Below are 21,685 nucleotides of genomic sequence, written 5' to 3' on the forward strand. Positions count from 1 at the left end.
TTTTCCCTCACTTCCCAGTTTCTGTCCCTAAGGCCCCAACATCCTCTAGGGCTTGGTTATACAAGATAACGAGGTAGCAGTTAGAGAAATAGTATCAGGACCCTCTCCAAGATTTGCTACTCCCCCCCCCACCCCATGGGTGGCAAATCCCAACTCCTGATGAGCCCAACTCAGTAACACAAAACATAAGACAGCACATACATGAACTTTTGCCACTTTTGTATTTTATTGTGGAACTGAGTTTTTTTCTTTTACATCAAATATCCTCAATGGAAGAGGGGATATTGCACACAAATATCATAAAAGCACTACATATTACTTTCACTGGAAACTAATTTTCTACATTAGATATGACTGGATAGGATAGAAGTGATGCAGGATTATAAGACATAATACCATACACAGCTGCAGACTGACACAAACACCATTCAGAACAAGAGAGAGGAGTGGGAGGTGCCTCTCCGCTGGGCTCAAGGCCACTTCTTTCCAGGGCCGGAAAGAGAAGGGCTGCACTCCGCGTGGTACGTGCACTCGGACCTGCTGCAGGGTGTTCTCGAAAGGGCAACCTGGTCTTGATGTCTCATCTCGATGGTTCCTCCTTGGGGAGCTCCAAACGAGTGCAGAGAAGCTGTTTTTTTTCCCTTTTCAGTTATTGATGTTGCCTTTTGAATGAACTTAAGAAAGTCACAGAATTTTAAAACAGTAAATCGTTTTTAATACCAGGTGAATAACCTAATTGCTTTCAAAGAAATGCTCATCCCTGGGCTGCTTTTGGTGTGTTGTTCAGTTGGCTAGAAGAGAAAAGCTTACAGTTCCTTTCAAATGGAAACAAGATCTTTTCTTCTAAATCCGAGCACAAAAAAAAAAGGTTATTAATCTAACTCACAATATAATATCATCACTGAGCAAGAATCTCCTGTGACTAAGAGAGGCAATTTCAGAATCACAGAACAGCTCCTGAGAGCTGAAATTTGGTCATACAGGAAAAATGGAAGGTGGCAAAATTTCCAATTAGCAAATGATTTAATCTTATTAAATGAGTACTGAAAAGCTCCTAAACTGCATAAGCTATTGGAGACACTTAAAACATTCATATACACTGGGGAAACCATTCACTATGATATGTAAGGTTAAGAAAAAAAATTTTTTTTAACTCCATGGAAATGGCATTTGGGGGAGGGGGGTTAGTTAGTCATTGTACCCAGTCCCACCACAAGACTGAGAAAGCATGCACAAGGGTCGGGTTTGAGAAAGGGGAGAGAATTAGTTCAAATTGAAAATGGAGGATAATCTCTAACATTTAGTCTCTGTAGAATTTTGCTTAAGAATACTACCAAAAAGGTCATGATTGTGAATGCTATCTTGATGGAATCCTATCACTTAAACAGAGTGTAAATTCTTTCCACTCAAATATTCAATCTACGCAATTGGATTAAGTAACCGGTATGTATACGGCTCCGAGAAGTCTGTGCTAATCTTTAGCTCTCACCATGAATGCACACGGTACATCGTGATGGCTGTTACTAAACTAATTGTGTGTTTATGGAACTAGCAAAATTAGGTTAGTCACCCAGGTAGAAAAGGTTTCTGGAAGGACAGGAGCAAATATTGGTTTTCCTGGTAACCTCAGGCTCTGTGGTCATCACTGAGAACAATGGATGGGGAAAAGTACTGATATATTTCATAGGAAAAAGAGCCAGCTGACCAGTAACAGCTTTTGTATATTTTCCCCACTAAATCCAAAAGAAAAAGATAGAAGGGAGGGAGGGAGGGAGGGAGGGAGGGAGGGAGGGAGGGAGGAGGGAAGGAAGGAAGGAAAGAAGGAAGGAAGGAAGGAAGGAAGGCAGGAAAGAAGGAAGGAAAGGAGGGAGGGAGGGAGGGAGGAAAGAAAAGAAGGAAGAAAGAAAGTAGTGGGATAGAATCATTATAATTGAAGACTGGCTATAATTCTTCTAAAATGTTTGCAGTTTTTCAAAGGAAAAGAATATACATGTTAAATAAATTGAATTTGAGAAATTGGAGAATAATTTCATCTTCTATCAAAGAAAAATCAACCAGAGGTCTGGATTTGGCAAGAAGACTGGAAATGTTTCTCTTCCCATGCATTATGTAGGCTAACTCAACAACCAATCATTAGATAATTATCTTGGGTATCTTAGGTTGTCTAATTAAATAAGTTTGAAGCAGACAAGTTTATACTCAAAGAAATTCAATGTTGTCACACTGAGTTTTCCATCATGTGATAATTTTTTGTACCCTTAATCAAAGTGTTGTTCTTAAGGACTTGAAAAAAATGGAGTAATAAATAAAAGCTGAATTTCTAGAGAACCTACAAAAAATAGAATATTAATTTTTTTAAAAAATTAAACATTTGAAAATGTAATTCACAGCATTAAGTAGACTGCATAGGTCCGCAGTGCAGGGACCCCGAAGAAGCATTGGTTAAACCCTCATAGTAGTTAGCAGTGCAAAACATACACTTTATCAGACAAAAATAAACTAAAATGTTAATTTTGAAATAAATAGCTAACACAGAAAATAAAATGAGGTCACTGTTCACTACTCCGTAGATCTTAGAGTCTGCAGGAAACGCAACGTGACAGCACAGCACAGTTGTCGCTGAGAAGTTTGCCACATCTGAACACCGGGTGCATTGATCTGTAGCTTGAAACTTGACCGAGATTTTGAATCATGATCTGGCTTCCCAGATTCATAGTGCAATGACGACAATGATGGAAATGGGGTCTGAACTCTACGTGATGAACGGTAGGAGCTGGGAATTCATTTGCTTTCAATGTATTATTTCTTTTATTTTTTTCCGGGAAAGAAATCCCAAAGCAAATTTTCGCTAGGGTTCTTTGAACTTGTCTTGGCCCTTTTACCTCATGGTTGAAGATCTTGAAAGAAGAATGTAGGATATCACTGGGTAATGTACAGGCCTGGAAAAGTAGCCTACCACGCCATTCTCCCTCCCTCTCAAATAGCACATACTCAGATTGTTATGTTACAGGAATCAAGGGGTGGGAGGTATCAGTCACTATTCCTGGTAGTTATGGGTTTTAATAAATATTATTACTGCATTATCAGACTTCAATCTCACCAGAACTTCAAAAAACATTATTCACTTTTTTGTCTTACGAAACACTTAAAAAAAAAAAAACTGTCACTTGAAAATTTTCTTTGCATTTTCCTGCAAATGAAAACATTTGTTAAAAATTCATCTAGGAAAAGTTCTGACAAATCTAAAAAAAAATTCTTCTGTACACTTGTTCCCATAATTATACGGAAATTAATGGAAAATTTAAAAAAAGCCAATGTAAGACAAAGGAGGGTAAATACTGTACACTTGCTGAGAACCTCTCCCACCATATGATTCACCGTTTTCCCAGTTCTGATCATAGAAGCCATTTCAATCCTGAACTTGCAGTAGTGAAGAAGCTATGAAAGGCTCAACTTGTTTGGCTGAGGGACCAGAGGGGCACCGATGTGGCACTCCACGGGCATGACCCAGCAGCAAACCATTGTGCCGTTCAGATCGGCTTCTAGCACACCACACGCGCACACATGTGCTCCTGTAACTGGAGTAGCTATAATCCTACATGGATGTTTTATAAACTTGCCGTCTCACATTTAAAAATAATAAGTGCATCAAGAATCTTTGTACATTCAAGTCACTTTCTAAGGCAAATTGTCTACCGTATGTACTCCCAACTGCTTTGGTATTTGCTTGTTGATTGGGGTGGACTTGGGTGTTTCCGCATGCAGGTTAATTGACTCAGAGTGGGCTAACTGGGTGCACAGGTGCTGGGAGCGTGCCTTAGATCAACCTACTCGTGTTTGAAGAGTCTGAGAGTTCCGAATGGGGTTCAAACCACTTGCGTGTCCGGCCTACACTCACTACGGTATATGTCAGTGTGCGGCCTTCACACTGAAGGCGCTTAATTAAGGCGTGAAAATCTCACATGCCCTCCCAACAAGTTTTGTTCCTTTTGTGTTCTTCCAGCCAATTTGTTTTAGAAAATGAAGACCCTTTTTGATGACTCAGACTGACACCAGTTGAAAACTTTGCCTATGTGGACTACAGAATACAGACTGGCTGAGAAATTTTCTCTTCATTACCCCACCCTGTTCTCTCCTTTTCTCTCTGGGTATCTCACCAGCGCTCTCTACCATTACATCTCCTTCTTTTGCATTCTTCTTCTTTTTCATTCTCTCTTTCTCTCTCTCTCCTGTGTTCTCCCTCTTTGTGCGCGCACTCTCTCTGTCTCTCTCTCTCTCTTGCTTTCTCTCTCTCTCGCTCTATAAGACAAATGCCTCTACCTAGCAGAAGTCAGTTGGGTTTGCTAGTGCTTGTTTTCCAAATGATCAGCAGAGATGAACTGGGGTAGGTCATTTTGCAGTAATTTGAACCCTATTGTGGGAATGCTGTTACTTCCCTTAGCAATCAGCAAAAATTGAGAAATGTTAGTGACTTGCACCACCATGACAGAGTATAGCGTTTGGCAGGTGACAGTTCAGCGACTTATTTAGACTAATTGACTTTTTAGAAAAGGTAGTTTCAAATTGAAGAATTTCTGGAAACAAAGTCCGAAGCCTGCGGCGTGGCTGGCCTTGGTCTTTACAGTTCAATCTTGCATGCAGGGAAGGATTCATCTTGCATCACAACAGTGCTGCTGCTTGCTAAGACCATGATGTTGAGGTCTTGCTGTTTCTCGTGGGTCTCCTGGTACCATTCCCTCATCACCTCCGAGTCATGAGTCGGGATCAGGGTCACCTGCAGGGACAGGGAAAATAACTGTTTAAGGGCAGAGCCAGAAATCAGAGGGGGGGAAAAAATAGAACAACAATAAGGTATTAATTAGACAATTAGAAAGAAAGTAAAGAAAGGAAAATTTCTCTTTTCCTCAAGAAATGCATAGGACTTTTCTTCAACTTATAATTTCTAGGAACCATAATAAAGCTGCAACAAAAACCCCTAAGCTTTTTTTGCTGGGGGGGGGGGGGGGGCAAGCTTTTTGAAAACTGAAACCGGAAACAACTAATGACTAGTCAATTGGTTCATCTGTTTTCACCATGAGTTCGGCCCTTTAGTTTTAACAGAAGTGTCTCAGTTAAGGTGGAATTTCTTGTATTTCCTTTAACGCACCTGGTACATTTCGCACCCAGGACACTGCGTATTTGATCCAAGGAGCTCTGGTTATTAATGCAGCTCACAGCTCTCTAACGCGTGTAACTCACATTCCGTCCTGGGCACAAAGACCTGCAGCTTCAATTTGTGCATGTGATTAGGGATACAGGGGCGGGGTGGATGGGTGGGGGGCATACTGGCTTGAATACTAGAAATTCCATCCAGTATTCATTAAGAGGCCCCTGGGGCTTCTCGTGAGATTTCATATGATTAACAAGTCATTCTGTTCAGTGTTATGCAAATACAGTTTACTGGGTGACTCTGCAGACAGGCAGACCTTATAAGGATAAGCAAAGCTCAAAGCCTAAGTAATAATAACAAGTGGCTGGTGGCCACTTGTTTGAGTGTCATGTGTCATGACAAGTGTCATGTTTGAGTTGGGAATATCCTCTTGGGGACCATCTTCAGCAATGCCCCTCCTGTAGAATTCCACACAGACAGTTACTATCTAAACGGCCACACTGCTAGCTTTAGTCTATTCATGAAACAAAAGCAGTAAAGGCAATCCCTTAGCTCTCACACAGAAATATGAGCACTTTCATTTGTACACACTTACTCTCGATATGTTAGCAGGAAGGGCAAGTAATCTTGGGCTGCCCGAGGGTGGTAAAGTGGCTTTCTTCCCAGGCCATGGTTGTTAGTAGTACCCAGAACAACATTTTGGACTATCTCCTGTGTGTGAAATCCACTTTGTCCTCGGGGTCTTTCATGTGTGACAGGCCTGCGGGCACCTCGTGTGGATGCACAAGCACAACCATGCCTCTGTAAACGACTCCTGCCCTCCGCCTGCGGGCACAGCCCCCCCCCCCCCACTCAGTGCAGATATTGTCCTGGAGCGCTTACCTGCATGTTGCTGCCCCACTGGGCCTTCCCTTCCAACAAGGCATCTAGGACAGCCCGGCTGGGCTCCTCAGCGGCAGGGTCATTCCCACTCACCACGTAGTAGGAAGACCTCACTCTCTTGAAAAATTCAACATCGACATTCTTACTATTGCTGTGGTTGGGAATATAGCACAGGTCCAAGTACACAGGGGGGCCGGGAGGCACAGCTGAGGGTTTGGCCGTCTTGGTGGTTCCTGGTCCTTTGGTAAATAAACAAAGAGAAAGCCAGGGTCACAAGAATGAGAAGAGACGCCCAGCTCCGGTACACCTCCCTGCTCATCCACAGGAAGGTCCACAGGACTTGCAAAGGGGAGGTGGGGCCCTTCCCTCTCTCTGGTAGCGGGTATTTTGCACTGACGATTGAGAAGATGTAACATTTGTCGTCTCACCAGGAGAAATGAGAATGGAATGGTTTCCCCCCGTGGACAACCAACCCATTAGGAAATAAGAAGAGTTTCAAGGCCTTTCCAAAAGATGGAACTAGATAATAATAATACTCCTAGGGAGCTGCTGATGTGCATCTTAATTTGAAGTGATCTAAGATACAGATTTTAAAAGTCGAAAGGAAGCATCTACACTTGGTAAACCACAGTTAAGCGATTTAGTACTCCGTGTTAGGATCTCATTAGACAGCACTGTTGCCCGCAGCTGAGTACCATACCCTAACACTTGACCTAGTAGCTGGTTCAGATTTTAACTTCGTATGATGTCCAAGGCCTTCGGCACCTCAACCTCATTCACAAACCAATGAAAGGCTGCTTTTTCTCCTCAGCACAGTCGTCTGAAGGTGAAACACCTCTCGCTAGACGTGGCTGGATACCAAACTTGAGTAAGAGGAAGGCTCCAAAAGACTGCGCTTTCTCTAGCCAATCAGGACACATCAGATGGAGAGAGGGGCACCTGGATGCCAAAATCCCTAGTCTAAACGAGAAAAGCCTGGGCAAAGCAAAGATTCAGGTTACCCCTGAAGTTTCCTGTCCCCTTGTCTGGTGAGCTGGCTTTCTGACTTGTTCTCGTTGAAGGTTTAAATTTTTGAAACATTAATAGAACTAGCATTCTAAGGCTGTGGTTCTTCACGTTGGTTGCATAATGAGAATCCCTAAAACTTATTAGAACTTAATGCTTAATACTGATGCCCAGGCCCCGTGCCCCAGAGTGTCTGACTTAATGGGGCTGGGGTGGGGGCCTGGGCACCATCATCTTTTAAAAGCAACCCAGATAATTCAAATGTGCAGCTGGTTTGAGACCACTGCTAAGTCATTCATGACAAAATACCAGCTGGATCCCGTATACTTAATCCTATTTCTTTCTCCATAGGATGTTTAAAGACTGTCATCCCAGAGTTAAAACCACCAGTGAACTCCCTCACCTGTCCAGTTTTAGGTGTTTGGGGGATTGATGAGAATCAGCCAAACTGATATTTAGATAAACTGACTCATTTTATAAACAGGTTAACCAGCCATTTGAATGAATCCAAACTGAAAGCCCTCAGATATCCACATGTAGGCCTCCCAAAGAACTCTGGCTTACAGTAGAAGTTTGTGAGTTACATCGTTTTAATCATTAAAAATGCCTGCAATTTTCCCTTGCAAACTAAATCACCTCAATCGACACCAGCTGAGTACCTCTCATACAGAAGCACAAAATGAGGAAACTGCAAGAAGTTAACCCAGCTTTGTTTTAAAAATCAATTAGTAGTACAGTTCTGTCTTTTGAGAAATGTATTGGAAAAGCATCTTCAAGTACATTCTAATTAATTCATCTTTATTAATTACTTTGCCTTAAAATTATCTCTTCAAATGCCAGATGTTTCAAAAAATCAGTTATGTGGGCTACAGTGTGTATGTTTAGCAAGATGGGTAGCAAATTCCAGTTGGTTATTATCTGTTTGAATGAATTTCACATTTTTTTCCCAAGTTCCATTAAGTGTAAGCATGAACCCAATTTTTCCACATGCATGTCAAAAAAGGAAATCTGATGAGAAGTGAGTCTTGGAATTGATCTTCCATGTTGCTTCAAGTAAAACTTTGCAGTTGTAATACTTCCTAAGATGCACTGAATTTGAGAGTCCTAAGGTTTATCTATCAAATTTTCCCTTATTTAAGTTATTTTTTTGCTTTATATATTTGGGTCAATTCATATTATTTTATGAACTGTAGTCTAAAATCTTGGAGTATCTATATAAAGCAAGTAAAATGTATTCACGCAAATTCCTGTGATTGGTTTGAAGCAACAAAATAAATCTGGGCTGTCAGCGACCTGTTCCATCAAAAACCCAGGTACTGCTGAGGACTGGTAAGGCTGGGAATTGGGACCAAAACAGAAATAATCGGAAGTCAGGGATATTGCTCCTGCCAGGTGCAATTTCAATCTGACATAGAATTCCGACCCTGTTAGTGAGGCTGGGGGTTAACAGGGGTGTGAGAAGAGCCTTCAATGCCCTTCTCTCAATTCGTTCAGAACACCCACTGGACAACTCAAATTATGGTATTTGTAGGCCAATTAAAAAAAAAACAGAACATTGCCTTTAATGGGATGTAGCTCGAGCCTGGTAATTTCTTAAAAATTAAAAATGTCATAATTTTTAATTTTAAAATGTTATAATTTTATTTAAAAAAATGAAATCTAAATCCCGGGCCCTACAGTGGTCATTCCAGGGTTGGCTTGGAACTCAGGTTCTCCCTAGGGCTTTGGGAGCTCTGGGACTGTGTCACCTGAGCTTCATTCTGGGGTCAGCATGGCTGAAGCCACTGCCAACACAGTCTTCCAAAGGAGCTTGAAACACACCTCCTTGGTTCTGAAGATTTAGAACAAGGCTGCAGTTGCTGTGTTGCAGAAAGAGCCAACCCAGGAATCTCATCTGGTGAACCAGAGCTGCTAGCTAGCCCCGCGCCTGCAGACAACGTTGAACTGAGACTGAAACCTTTTGGCAGAAGAGAATAGCAAAAGGAAGGGAGAGCACCAGGTGCGCCCTCTCAGCTCCCCAGGACGAAGTCGAATGGAAATTCAGCGGCTCCAGGAAAAAGTGAACAGTTGTGGATGCCAACCCCTGGCACCTACCTGCAGTCGCAGTCTTGACTGATTTGGATGTGGAGGCATTGGCGGCATTCTTGGTCTCCTTGTCTTTCTCTTCCCCGCGTGCAGCTTTGACCTCGGGGGTGGTGGTGGGTTTTGTTGCTTTTTCCACAGATTCCTTCTTCTTAGGAGAAGCCACTCTGGACACCTTATCTGAGGATTCTTTCAAGCCCCCTGGTTTTGGTGAAGCTGCAGAGGGCTTGGACTTCCCATCGCTCTTTTTGACAGGTGAAGATGATTTAGTCTTCGTACCTGGCTTTTTGGTTTTGGTCTTCTCTTTCAGGTCTTTCTTCAGAGCTTTGCCCAGGTTCTGCTCAATGGCCAAGGCCTCCGGGTCCATCATGGACACATCAGGGTGGCGTGGAGAAGGGCTGCGGTCCTGCATGGGGGCTGGAGGTGGGTCCATGTGCTTGTAGGTGACAGTTTTGTCTGTGGGGATGGTTTCTGATTCATCTTCAGAGTCGATGTTCGCATCGGCTGTGATGGAGGGGCACTCTTCAGTCTCTGGGGGAACATCGGAGTCAGTCTGTGATGGGGCTGACTCACTGACTGAGGTGGGAGGGGTTTCATCACATTGTCGCCCCTGTGGCTTACCTCCGGGAGGGGGTGGGGCTCCCCCTGACTGGGTGAGGGGCTTCTCAGACTCTTCAGTTGCCTCTTCACTGGCAAACCACTCAAGAGGATTTGGATTGATGAAGGAGGGTGACAGCTCTGTCTTGGGGTGCTTGTATTCACAGGAGGACACAAGGCATAAGTCGACATCCTGGCGAGCCTCTGAGGGGGACTTCTTTTCTGCAGTGTAGCACTGGTCTGAAGACTCATAGGAATAGGTAGACCCCTGGGGGGTTCTAGTGATTTTTTCTGCAGTCTCGTAACAGTATGTGGAAGTATCGGGGCTTCGTGTCGTTTTCGTAGAAGTCTCATAAGTGTAACTTTCAGATTCGGGGAAACTGGCAATTTTCTCCGTGGTCTCATAAGAGTAGCTGGAGTCTCCAAGAGCGTGGCCACCATCTTCAGAGTCATCATAGCCATTGCTGATATCATCCAGCAGTCTGCTAGACCTCTCAGTCTTTTCGTAGCTGTAACCACCCATTTCGGGGGTTCTTATCGTCTTCTCACGTATCTCATATGAGTACCCACCCTCTTCGGGGGTCCGTGTGGTCTTTTCAGTAATTTCATAAGCGTAGCCACCATCTTCAGGGGTCTTGGTGGTTTTCTCAATGGTCTCATAGGAGTAGCCGCTGTCACACGAGGATTTAGTGGCTCTCTCTGTCTTCTCATAGTAATAGCCACTAACATCCGGGGTCCGGGTGGTTTTCTCATACGACTCATAGTCATAACCTTCTTCTTCTGGGGACCTAGTTGTTTTCTCGGGCTTCTGATAGGCATAGCTAAAGTCACCAGGTGTCTTCCCTCCACTGTCCTTCTCCACACTAGACGTAGTCAAATCTCTATTCAAGGCTAGATGGTGTTGCATTGTATCAAATAGCATAGAGGCACGGAAGCCGTAGGGCTCTGCGGATGCTGCTTCCGCTGGTGGAGGAGCAGAAGTGTGGCAAGCGGCTATGTTCTCTTTGACTGCAGAGGTAGAATCTGAAAAACTGGGTGAATATAAAGGAGAGGTCTCTCTTGGGGTGAGTGGAGAGATATCAGATTTGGGTGACAGTTTCTCTCCTTCCAGACTTCGCACTTTTTCAGAGGTGAGTGAGGCATACAAGGCTATATCTCTGGGAGGAACAACATCGGATAGAGTATCCTCTTGGAGAGGAGAAGCTATCTGAGAAGGGGTATGTGCAGAAGAGGTGGATGGGGAGGCCTCGACCTGAGATACTGAGATGAGCTCGGAAAGATCGTTATCTTGGGTGTAGGATGGCTCCTCCATCGGCGGAATCTTATGTGACAAACTAGAGTCCTGCATGTCAGAAGGACTGTAGTCCACCTCAGTTGGCCCGTTTTCGGTGATGTGAAGCACACTTGCACCCATCGTAGGGTGATCTGGAGACTGTCGACTAAAGTCCATAGCAAGGGAGTGCTCCGGGGATTCTTGACCAAATTCAATAGACATGGAGGACTGTTCAGATCTATGATCTTGAACTGGCGTCCTGGATTTGGCTGTTTTAGGGGAGAAGTCTGGTGGAGAAATTGACATTGGTCTTGGGCACTCTTCTTTCGATGGAGACATTTCTGTTTCCTGAAAAGTGGTAGGTGTTTGCACGACAGACACGGAAAGGGAGTCGTCTACTTCTGTGGAATGCGGGGAGCCAACCTCAGCATGCAGAGAAGGAGACACATCATCTGTTGTTGGCTCTGGAAATGAGCTCGTAGCCACGGAAGCTGTGGAGACTGAGGCCACACCCTCCATATGAGAATATGTGTCCTCTGCTACACCTTCATCAACGGGAGTAGCTGACTTGTCTGAAACAGTGCCTTCAGAGATGGACATCTTCGTGTCTTCTTTAAAAGATCCAAACTGACTGACATCTATTTGTGTAGGAGAAACATCTCCTCCCAACTTCCTTTCATCTAAAGCAAGTCCTGGTTGAGAACTCATGGCTTCAACATCGTCAGTTTTCTTTTGCTGACCAAATTCTTCCTTTATTGGTATAAAGTCTGTGCTTTTCCTTTCCTGTTTGTCTTGGAAAAGACCAGTGGAAGTCATGTCAGAAACTGGGCTTATTTGGTCTGGAGAGCCTTGTTTTCCATTCTTTCCTTCAAAGGGGCTTTCGGTACATCTACCTGGAGCCTTGTCATCCGCACTTAGAAAACTTTCATATGCAGACTCGGATCCAATTAGGGGAGGGCTCCGTAAAGGAGACAAAACCTTTTCAATAGGAGACTCCGAGTCAGGAACAGGTTCATCCATGGGGCTTATGGAGGCCCTTTCATTCTCGTCTTTGGCTTCACTGAATTCGAAGCTCGCTGGAACTGCTGATGATTTTTCGGTGACTTCTGTGGGGAGGTGACTGGACTTCTCGTCGGTGGGAGATTGGTAGTAAGGTGTATGACCAGCACTGCCAGTCACAGACTGAGATGGGGACACAACTTCCAGGGTCTTATCCTCAGGACTTGCGCAATGTTCCTCGACTATTTCCTGGGTCACCTCAGGAGACACTGGGACTGCTTCTGCCTTTGCTGAGACTTTAATCTCATTGGGTGTCAGGGAAAAGTTCACACTGCGTTCACCCAGGGGGGTCTTTTCTATGGGTGATGGTGGAGATGGACTCAGGGATGGGCTCTTGGATGGACTAAGTTTTTCATCTGAAACCGCTGCAACGGCGTCTTTGATCTCCAGTGTAGCACTGGCTTTCCTGTCTTTTTCTTCCGTGCAGTAAGCATCACGTAACACAGATTTGCTAAATTTGTCTTCCTCCATGGATGAAGGGGGTGAGATGGTGGAGGCTGAAGCATTGTAATCTTTCCCATCAGTGGCATCTGTTTTGGACCCTTCAGACAACCCATTCAGTGATGCGATGGCAGGTTTGGCGTATTCCTGAGAATACAGTGTAGACTCATATTTGGTGATGTTTACAAATTCTTGAGATGGGGATTCTGTCTCTTCATTGTTGGTCTCATCACTCATCACGTCTCGAGGAGTAGACATCTCATCCATTGGGGTGGGCTCACTGGATATCTCAATGGTAGACTGAGTGTAGCCAGAGGTGGCAGTGAATTCTTCAGGCTGGTCTTCTCGATTCTCCTCATCAGAAGCAGTGGCCTCACTTTCCGAGCCTCCAGGTAAAGTCTCATCATGAATTGAAGATGCAGGTTCCCGGGCAGGAGACTGGGCTCCCAGTTGCTTGGGTGAAGTGGTGAGGAATCCGTACTGATCCTCGACACCGATGGCCTCTGCAGCCTTGTCCACCACTGCCATCACATAATCTTCAGCTTCAGCTTTTTCGGGCTCATATTCTTCCTCTCTGGCATCCTCTGCTTTGTCCTCCTCATCACCCTCCTCCTCAGACTGTTCAGCTTCTCCTCTCTCCACTGCCTCATCCATGTCTTCTTCTGCTCGGTCATCGCCACTGGCCACAGACTCCCTCTTCTCCTTGATGTGCACGTCGGCTTCGGCCTTGGCACTTTCTTCGTCCTCTGCGAGGCTGTGCTTGGAGGTGCTCACACACACATTTTCTTCACCATCCTCTTCTGGCTCCTCAGCCTCCTCAGTTTCTGCCTTCTCTTCGTAGTCTCCAGTCTCTGAAGATTCTTCAAAACCTGCTCCTTCATCCTCAAACTTTTCAATGTCATCCACCCCCTGCTTCTCAGCTGGCTCCAGCTCCTCGGGTGTTTGCTCACATTCACCCTCCCCTTCAGTGGTGGTGATGCCCTCATCCGGGGACTCGGCGGGGCCTTTGATGACTTCTGTCTCTTTCTGGATGACATAGGCTTCGACTGGCTCAGATGCCTTCAGTTTCTCTTCATCTTCAATCAGCTCCAGCTGAGGCTTGATGTCTTTTTCTACATTAACCTCTTCAGCCTTTAGCTCTTCAAAGTCCTTGGTTAGATCCTCAGGGGATGACATAAGGGACCTCTCAGCTTCCAGGTCTTTGGCAGGGCCAGTGGTTGCTATTCCGGCTGCTGCCGCTGTGGCTGCTGCGGTGGCCACAGTGCCGATGGCTGCCGCTGCAGCCTCAGTTGCCTTGCCTTCCTTCTTTATGACTTTAATTTTCCCCTTCTCCTTTGGCTTTCCAGCAGCAGCAGAATCTTTCTTGACAGACTCTTCCTTCTTGGGTACTTTTGGTTTTAATGCAGCAGGTTTTTTTGCTTCAGATAGAGGAGTAGATGATTTCTTTGTGTCTTTAGGAAGTTTCTTAATTTCTTTTTTGGGTTCTTTTTCTTCCTTTTTCATTTCCTTCTTGTCTTCCTTCTTAACTTCCTTCTTGGCTTCCTTCAGTGGTGTTTCTTTCTTAACCTCCTTCTTGGATTCTCTTTTCTCTTCTTTCTTGATTTCTTTTTTGACTTCCTTTTTTACCTCTTCCTTTTTTGCTTTTTCCTCCTTCTTGACTGGTGTCTTGTCCTCCTTTTTTGCCACTTCTTTCTTTGGCTTTTCCTTCTCCTCTTTCTTCTCTTCAGACTTTGCTTTTGTCTCCTTCTTCACCATCTTCTCCTTGGTGACTTTGGGTTTGACATCTGTGGCTTGCTTTTCAGCTGCCTCAGCTTTTACTGGAGGCTGTTCTTCTTTGCTGGGCATCTCCTTTTCCATCACTGGAGGTTTGCTCTCTGTTTTTACTGGCTTGTCTTTTTTCACTGTTACTTTTTCTTTGCTTTCAACCTTGGGTGGCTTTTCTACGTGGTTGGCTTTTGTGACCTCAGGGGTTTCTTCTTTAGACTCCTTTCGTACAGATTTGCTGGCAAGTGGCTTCGTGGCTGGCTTCAGACTCTCTCGGCTATCAGCCCTCTGTTTCAGTTTTACTTGTTTCACAGCAGGAGTGGCCCCCTGGCCAGTTAGATCCTTCTGGGTGGCCAGTGGCTGTTTCAGGAAGTCTAAGTGTTTGAGCTTCTCTAGTCCTTCCAGAATATTGTACTGGGTGCTGTTTCCAGGAAACAGGACTCGGATGATTTTCTCTGCAGGGTTTGCTGGATGCCACACGATCAAAGATGAGACGGAGGTTAGGTAGGAAATCGGAATATCTATTTCTTGACCATTAGGCAGGATTAGGTCAGCCTTGTCTTTGTTGGTGCCAGTCCACTGCTGCATAAAGTACTGCATTTCCTTGCTGCTCTTGACTGGGTTAAGCACATACATCTCAAGTTTACCAACTCCCATTTTCTGGAAAAGAATGACAGGATCGATGGTATTGCCTACACTTCTGAATAGAGGTTCTGGTTTCATGGACAATTTGTTTAGGTACTGGAGGGTGAAGCAAGCCTCTTCTATGCTTCTCTTCATCTTGATGTTTGGCTCTGGGTTTTTCAGATTTTCTGGGACATTGAGAAACACAACTCCTAAGTCAGGGGAGATGAGGTTTTTCATCCAGTCGCTGTTGGTGGTGGAGCCCTGGGACTGTTCCTCCTCAAGCTCTGCGATTTTCCGCTGCAGCATGCTGTTTATTCCAGGCAGGTTGTCATCCCCGATGTGGGTGAGCAGGATGGAGTCCACTCGGTCCAGGTGTCGGATGAGCTTCCAGAAGCAGGATTTTCTTTCTGACCCTCCATTGATAAGCATATTGAATCCGTTCACCGCAAACAAGGCAGAATCACCCCTCCCTCCTGGAAAAATGTAGCAACAAGGCTTGGAGAGCTTTAGAAATCCCCCCGATGTGGGAGGTTCCAGGATGTCAAAGGGAGAGGGGACTTCCACGGACTCAGAGAGATACTCGGTAAACTCGGAAAGTCCTTCCATTTCTGGCAATATAGAAGCTGAGTTGAGTTTAATATTGATGAAGTCTTGGAGGTTGTGTCTGTCAAGATTGGAGTTCTTCCAGTCCCCTTCTTCGGGGCAGAAGAGGGTTAAACTAGCCTTGTTGGCAGGATGGGTGGTACTCAGCAACTCCCCAATCTGGGATAAAAAAAAAAAATAACAAAGAAAGAAAAGGTTTAAGTGAATGTAATCACTGATGCATCACCTCCATCTATTACTAGGTATCAAGGGACCACTGGATGCACAAAGGGCTTCAGAGATGCTGGTAGGTGCACAGCCTCTGTCCTGACCGCCCCACACCCCACACACTACTCCCTTATGCCTTAGCCATCTCCCCAGCATCTCTCCATCCTCTGTTCTTGTCCAGCAGAACTGCAGAACTCTGGTCTAAGCCAGCGACCATTTGGAGGATCAGTGCCTGTGCCACAGTGCTAATGAAATACTTTGAATAGTACCCCAGGTACCTACCATGCAAAAAAAATGTCCTTTAAAAAATATTAAACTGTCACGGGGAAGGTTATATGAGTCATTTTACCACTGATATAAAATGTTTTCTGTTATTCCACTGGGCCTGGCAAAAAGGCCTGGTTGATACATTGAAGGAATTTAGCACAAAAGGGCAGCTGCAAAATAGTCAGAGGGATGTAAATAAAGTACAGCATAACAAGTAGAGTCAACCAAACTTCAATAACTATGTATGTTGTCAGTGGGTACTGGAAATATTGCGGGAGCACTTTGTAAAGTATATGAGTGTCTAGGTACTCTGCTATATACCTGAAACTAATACAAAATAATACTGAATGTAAACTTCAATTTAAAAATAAGATTTTTTCAAAAAGAAATAATAGTCAAGCATAAACCAGAAAAAAAAATTTGGTTCAGACATTTTTCAATACAATGTTTAGTACTTCCCACCGGACAGGAATGCAGAAGAGCAAACTGTGACCAAGACAGAGACTGTGGCTCGTGGACAATGCAATTTTTGTCTCACTCCACATTGTGGCCATAGGTTTCATGGTCTAAACAGTGAGGAAGAATCATGCCATTAACTCCAGTCTTCTTTTGGGCGCGGCAAATCTCATAAATCAGCCCAGACATTCAAATGACAAGAGCTTTGTCCTTGACAGTAAAGGACGAAGGGGCAAAGCAACGATGTCATGCAGTTCAGACATCCCTGTGATGGCAGTTGAGTCTGCACTCAACTTCTAGTTCTAGAGTGGTTTCCTCTGTTTCATACAACCTTCCAGCCACCGAACTCTGAGGCCGCCAGTGCGTGTGCTAAAGGTCACCTATAGAATCTGAATTTTTCTACCCGTGATTGCAGTAAAACAGCCATTTTTGTTTTGTTAGCCTATTTTTCCTACGTGTCATATGAAGAGTCACAAAACAGCAAAATAACGAGTCTTCGATTTCGCTGTTTCCTCTGCCTTGGCAATCTCCTATAAAATGGATAAGAATCAACTATTTTGGAGGCTACGAAAACTGAAAAAGTGAATGGTAACCATCCCTGGGTAGTTGTTGCTCAAGTTGTTTTCTGGCCAAAGCAAACATAACCACTTAATATGGTATGTTGTACAATAATTAGCACAGACCTTTGTCACCACCACTATAACACAATTAGGGTCCTCTCAATGTAAACTATTCATGTTTTAGAATACATTTTGGAGAAGAACTCTAGGACAACTCAACTGCTGAATTTTTAATGGTAAACTTTTAATTTTCATTTATTTTAATTTTTGAAATTCCACCCTGAGGGGTATGGCAGCCAAGCATTCGACCCCGTTGTGTGTATTCAATCACTAGCTCTTTATGTGACAGGCGCAATCACCAGGTTCGAGGAGAAGGAAAAAGGACTGGAGGAATACCTCCCCATTTTCCATCTTTCCACCTGTATCCTAAGAGTTCTTATGAAATGAAGGAAATGACCCCAAAAGAAAACAAGGTTGCAGAGAATTCCGAGGAAGTCAAGGGTAGTAAAAAGTAGCAAGGAGGCTGGTGAATGGAAAATTATGATTTATGGGGAAAACAGAGAAAAAAGTCGGCATTGCTGGGCAGGTTTCTTTCCAGAGAGGGAAAACCTGGTCCCTCCGGATAAATAGCAGCCAACTGTGCAGGATGAGACAATGCAGGGACAGGCTGGAGGAGCCCTTCAAGGAGCGATGAAAGGAATCAAGAAGGGGAACTACTGCAGCCTTGAAGCTCTAAAGAAGAAACGAACCTCCCCACTTACCTGCTCCCCCCTCCTCCCATCCCAAGCCTGTCTCCAGGCCTCTAGTCCCACACACATCCTAGACACTGAGCACCTCAAGGACACAGACTGGTATCCAGCCTGTGTCCAGCCCGCAGTGGCACTTAATCAACGTTCATTCAATGAACAGATGAGAACAATAAGGAGGATCCAACAAGGGAGCAGTGGCAAGGAAACTTGCGACTAGGTCTTGGACTTGGAAACTGAGGCTTCTAAAAACACTTGGAAGTCATCATCACACTAAAGGGTAGCTATTACAGCCCATTAGACCAAAAGTTCCTAAATAGGAGGAAACCCATCTTCTGTATCTCTGTACTGTAGTTACCTCTGTTTCCCCGACCTCTCGCCAGGCTCCATGATGTTTGCTGAACTGCACTGAACTTGACCGATTCAATATGCGCTGTCCTGCTGGAGTGGGCACTGGGGAAGTGACCTGAGCCTGCTCATATTTCTCAAACACGTGGACTGACCCTCCCCTTATTCTTACAAAGATGGAAGAAATATTGCTCCGGCCAAAGACAGCCTCTTTTGTCGATTTATTTTTCTAATTAAATGCAGGCATACTGGAAGAGGAAGGAAGATAGAGGAAATAAATGACTTTACCGCAGATAACATTAATGAAATAGGATTTGAATTTCTAGCCATGGCCTACTAACTACATTTCCTTTTTTGATTAGGTTACTCACTTGGCTAATGAGGGAATATAGTAAACTGCATTATCTCTGGGTTTTAGCAAGACATTGAACAGGATCTCTGAACAGTGTGATGGCAGAAATAGGTGAATATGTAGCAAGCCCCGTACACAGTGCTGCTTAGTGTCAACCTGGGAAGAGGTCTATGGTGGGCTGCCTCAGGGCTCATTCATGTCCTTGGATAAACGAAGACGTGACTATCAAATCTGTGATGGCATGAAGACGAGAGGCACAGCAAAATTAAGACATTTACAAAAGCTCTGGACATTGGGCCGGCTATGGCTAAGTCAACTCTAACAAGATGATGTTCTAAAAGGATAAGCGTAAGGCCCAACAAACCAACTGGGTAAAGAGCAGGATTTGGAGATATGGCTTAATAACATCCATAGAAAAAACTCAGGGATTTTATTTGATGGTCAAATGGATTTATCATACAGCTAAAGAAGCTTCAACTTCAAGGCCCCTCACGGGCACGGGTGTCTCCCAAAGCCCTGCACTTAGCTGTGCACTAACAATTTTGTTTTCTTTTACTTAAAGGGAGCCCCCAAATTATGCGAATTACAGAGCCCCTCAAAGCCTACATCCTCTCGCCATTGATATTTAATTGTGAATGGTAATAGTCAAAAGTTACTTTTAGACTTATTTAATAAAACACTATATTGAAAACTATAGAAGTCATCGACTCTCACAGTCCTAACCTGATCTATGATCCCTGGAGTCTGGTGTCCGGTGTGAGTCACGGCATTTTAGAGAAACTAGACCATAAACAAAGAAGCAAACGTATTGAAACAAGTCTCCTTGCTGGCTCCTTCTTCTTGGCCTTAGCCTCGAAATGCTAGACCTGATCCCTTTCCTCTTCTAATGCATTGCTCTTTTTAGACAACTTCATCTATGTTCTCATTTATAATAATATGACAGGATATATTAATTTGGAAGCTGATGATGGCTTCCGAATTAATTTACCCGGCCATCTCTTAGTTCCCTGAGCTCTGGACCCATATATCCAACTTGATGTCTGGTAATACAAGGCACTAAAGCATGACCAAGACTGAACTCCTGAATTTTCCCCTTACCCATTCCATCTGGCCTTCCCACCAATGAAACACGCTCGAAGGACAGTGACCAGGGAATGGAAGGAAGCTTTAATATTTTGGTCTATGAAGAACAGTGAGTGGAACTGAAAATAATTTATCTGGAAGAAAAAAAATGGTGGCGTTAGGGGAGGGTACCTAGGACACTGTCAGGTGGGATAGAGATCACATTTCTTCCTTGAAGATACAATGAGACAAATAAGGAAACACTTTCTAACAGAGGGACTAAAAAATGTCCCCAGGACATGGTGATTTCAGCATCCTCCGATTTCAGGGAGGGATGCGTTTGCCAGATGACTGTTTTAACTCTAAATTCTAGTTTTCTAGATGACCTGCAGTGACTAAGATTCCCCAAAACCTGAAGCTCAAAATGCGGTGATAGTTCTATTTTTAAGTTCATTTTTTAAGATACTCTCATCCAAAAATGTATCATTTTTGTGTTTCAAAAATTGTGTTTCTAATTTCTCTGGAGTGATGAGTATGCACTGAGACAGGATAGTAAGAAGCTAGGAAAATTCCTCGGCAAGTGGAACAGGGAAACTGAGACAGACAGCCGAACACGATGGCCGGGCAATTTACAGCCAGGTGCAGATGGTCACCAGGCACCCTGGCCCTCCCAAGTCCAGGCAGGGGGCCAAAGTGGGAAAACAAGGACCTCACCCCCAGGGTAACCTCTCCTACCCTGGCCTTTCCTCCCTGGAGACAACATCTAGAAGATAACATCTAGGCCTCAATTGTATTTCAGCTCCAGGCCGAGAAAAGCAGCAAAATCAGATTATGCCAGAACCATCTACAATGACTAAAGACCCCCTGCCCTGTCACTGACCAATCAGGGGACACCATGACCCTAAAAGAGCACACCTGGAAAACTGATGAATATTCTACTGAAACCCTCCCCTGAGACCTCCCCAAAGATTCCCACCTGCAAGAGAGAAATAAAAGCCCCAAGGCATGGGACCCAGTGAGCTCTGCTGCTGGGCAGCAGCCTGCCCCATTCCCTTTCCCTCCTTCCTCCACTTCTCTCCCAACAGGCACTCCTCTCCTAAACTCTAAGGCTATGGGCAGCTTGCAGCTTGTCCCAGGCTAATCCCCTGAACCTGTCCCCAAGGCCCCCTTTTCTCTGACTTCCTAGTGAGCTAAGGCAGCCCAGCCTAGGCTCTCCTGTTGCTTCTCATGTCCTAAGTCCTTCCTTGTTTTACCACCCCCAGCTTTAATAAACGTACCCTCACAGTCACCTGGACTCATGCTGTGAAATCTTTCTGACACAAAGTCAAGAACCCGCACACTCCAGCTGGCCCTGGGCAGCCCGGCTCAGGGCCAGGCCCCTGTTGAGTAACACGTATCAAGGACTGGATAAAAGGAACAAAACTGGATGCCAAATGGCCTTTAAGGTCCCTTGGTTACCCAGTCATTCTGTACTCAAACCCTTCTTCCAATGCAACCACAGGCAAACGTAGCTCTAAAAGGCTAGTAACCACTGGCTGTGTCCAGCAATTTTCGACCCATTTTAGCTGTGGCAGCCCTTCTTCAAAGTCCACAATGCCAGAGGGATAAAGGCTGAGTTGGGCTGGTTGTGGCAAGAGGAAAAAAATGGTGGATTCGACCCAACCTTCTCCCCTTCTCTTGCCCCTCGCCCACCCTGACACCACTGATCTAGTCCGACCGGGCGAACCCCAGAGGTCCTTTCCCACATGTGTTGGACATCACTTTCTCCAAAATATTTGGGTGGGGTTGTGGGGTGGGCACAGGAGACCATGACAGAGTCTCTGGCCTACACGGTACCAGGCTTAATATAATGAAGGTGTACGCTCTTCAGAATCCATCCCAGGGATTACAAACCCTGGGGTATCTGCCCTTCTGCAGAACTCACGTTCTTCAGCTAAGGCTGGTTCTTTTTCTTAGGGGTAAATTCTGATAGGTGCACTGTCCATTGTGCTAAAATTCAACTTCTGTGGGCTAATAAAAAAATGATTTAAGCACAATTTCATAACACTATGCCCTACTTAAAGAGAGAGAGGGGTATTATTTGGGGTCTGGATGGATGAGTTGTGATACCTCCTTATTTAAAATGTGGGCAATGACAAACCCTTTTCTTTATATTCATCCTCTGTTCAGTTTTACTGGGGGGTGAGGGCGGAACAATGACTTGGG

General features: G+C 44.7%; 1 protein-coding gene across 1 annotated transcript in view; it reads right to left on the bottom strand.

Annotated features, from left to right (window-relative positions):
* Nucleotides 1-204: 204 nt before the first annotated feature.
* MAP1B (microtubule associated protein 1B) overlaps nt 205-21,685 on the bottom strand; it is a 94,356-nt gene continuing 72,875 nt past the window's right edge. The window contains exons 5-7 of the mRNA XM_024578422.4: nt 9,131-15,641; nt 6,032-6,270; nt 205-4,774 (exon numbers count right to left, since the gene is read on the bottom strand). Coding sequence (XP_024434190.2) covers nt 4,619-4,774; nt 6,032-6,270; nt 9,131-15,641 — 6,906 coding nt within the window. The 3' untranslated portion in view covers nt 205-4,618. The remainder of the gene's footprint in view (nt 4,775-6,031; nt 6,271-9,130; nt 15,642-21,685) is intronic.

Source organism: Desmodus rotundus, chromosome 1, assembly GCF_022682495.2.
Source record: "Desmodus rotundus isolate HL8 chromosome 1, HLdesRot8A.1, whole genome shotgun sequence".
Lineage (NCBI taxonomy): Eukaryota > Metazoa > Chordata > Mammalia > Chiroptera > Phyllostomidae > Desmodus > Desmodus rotundus.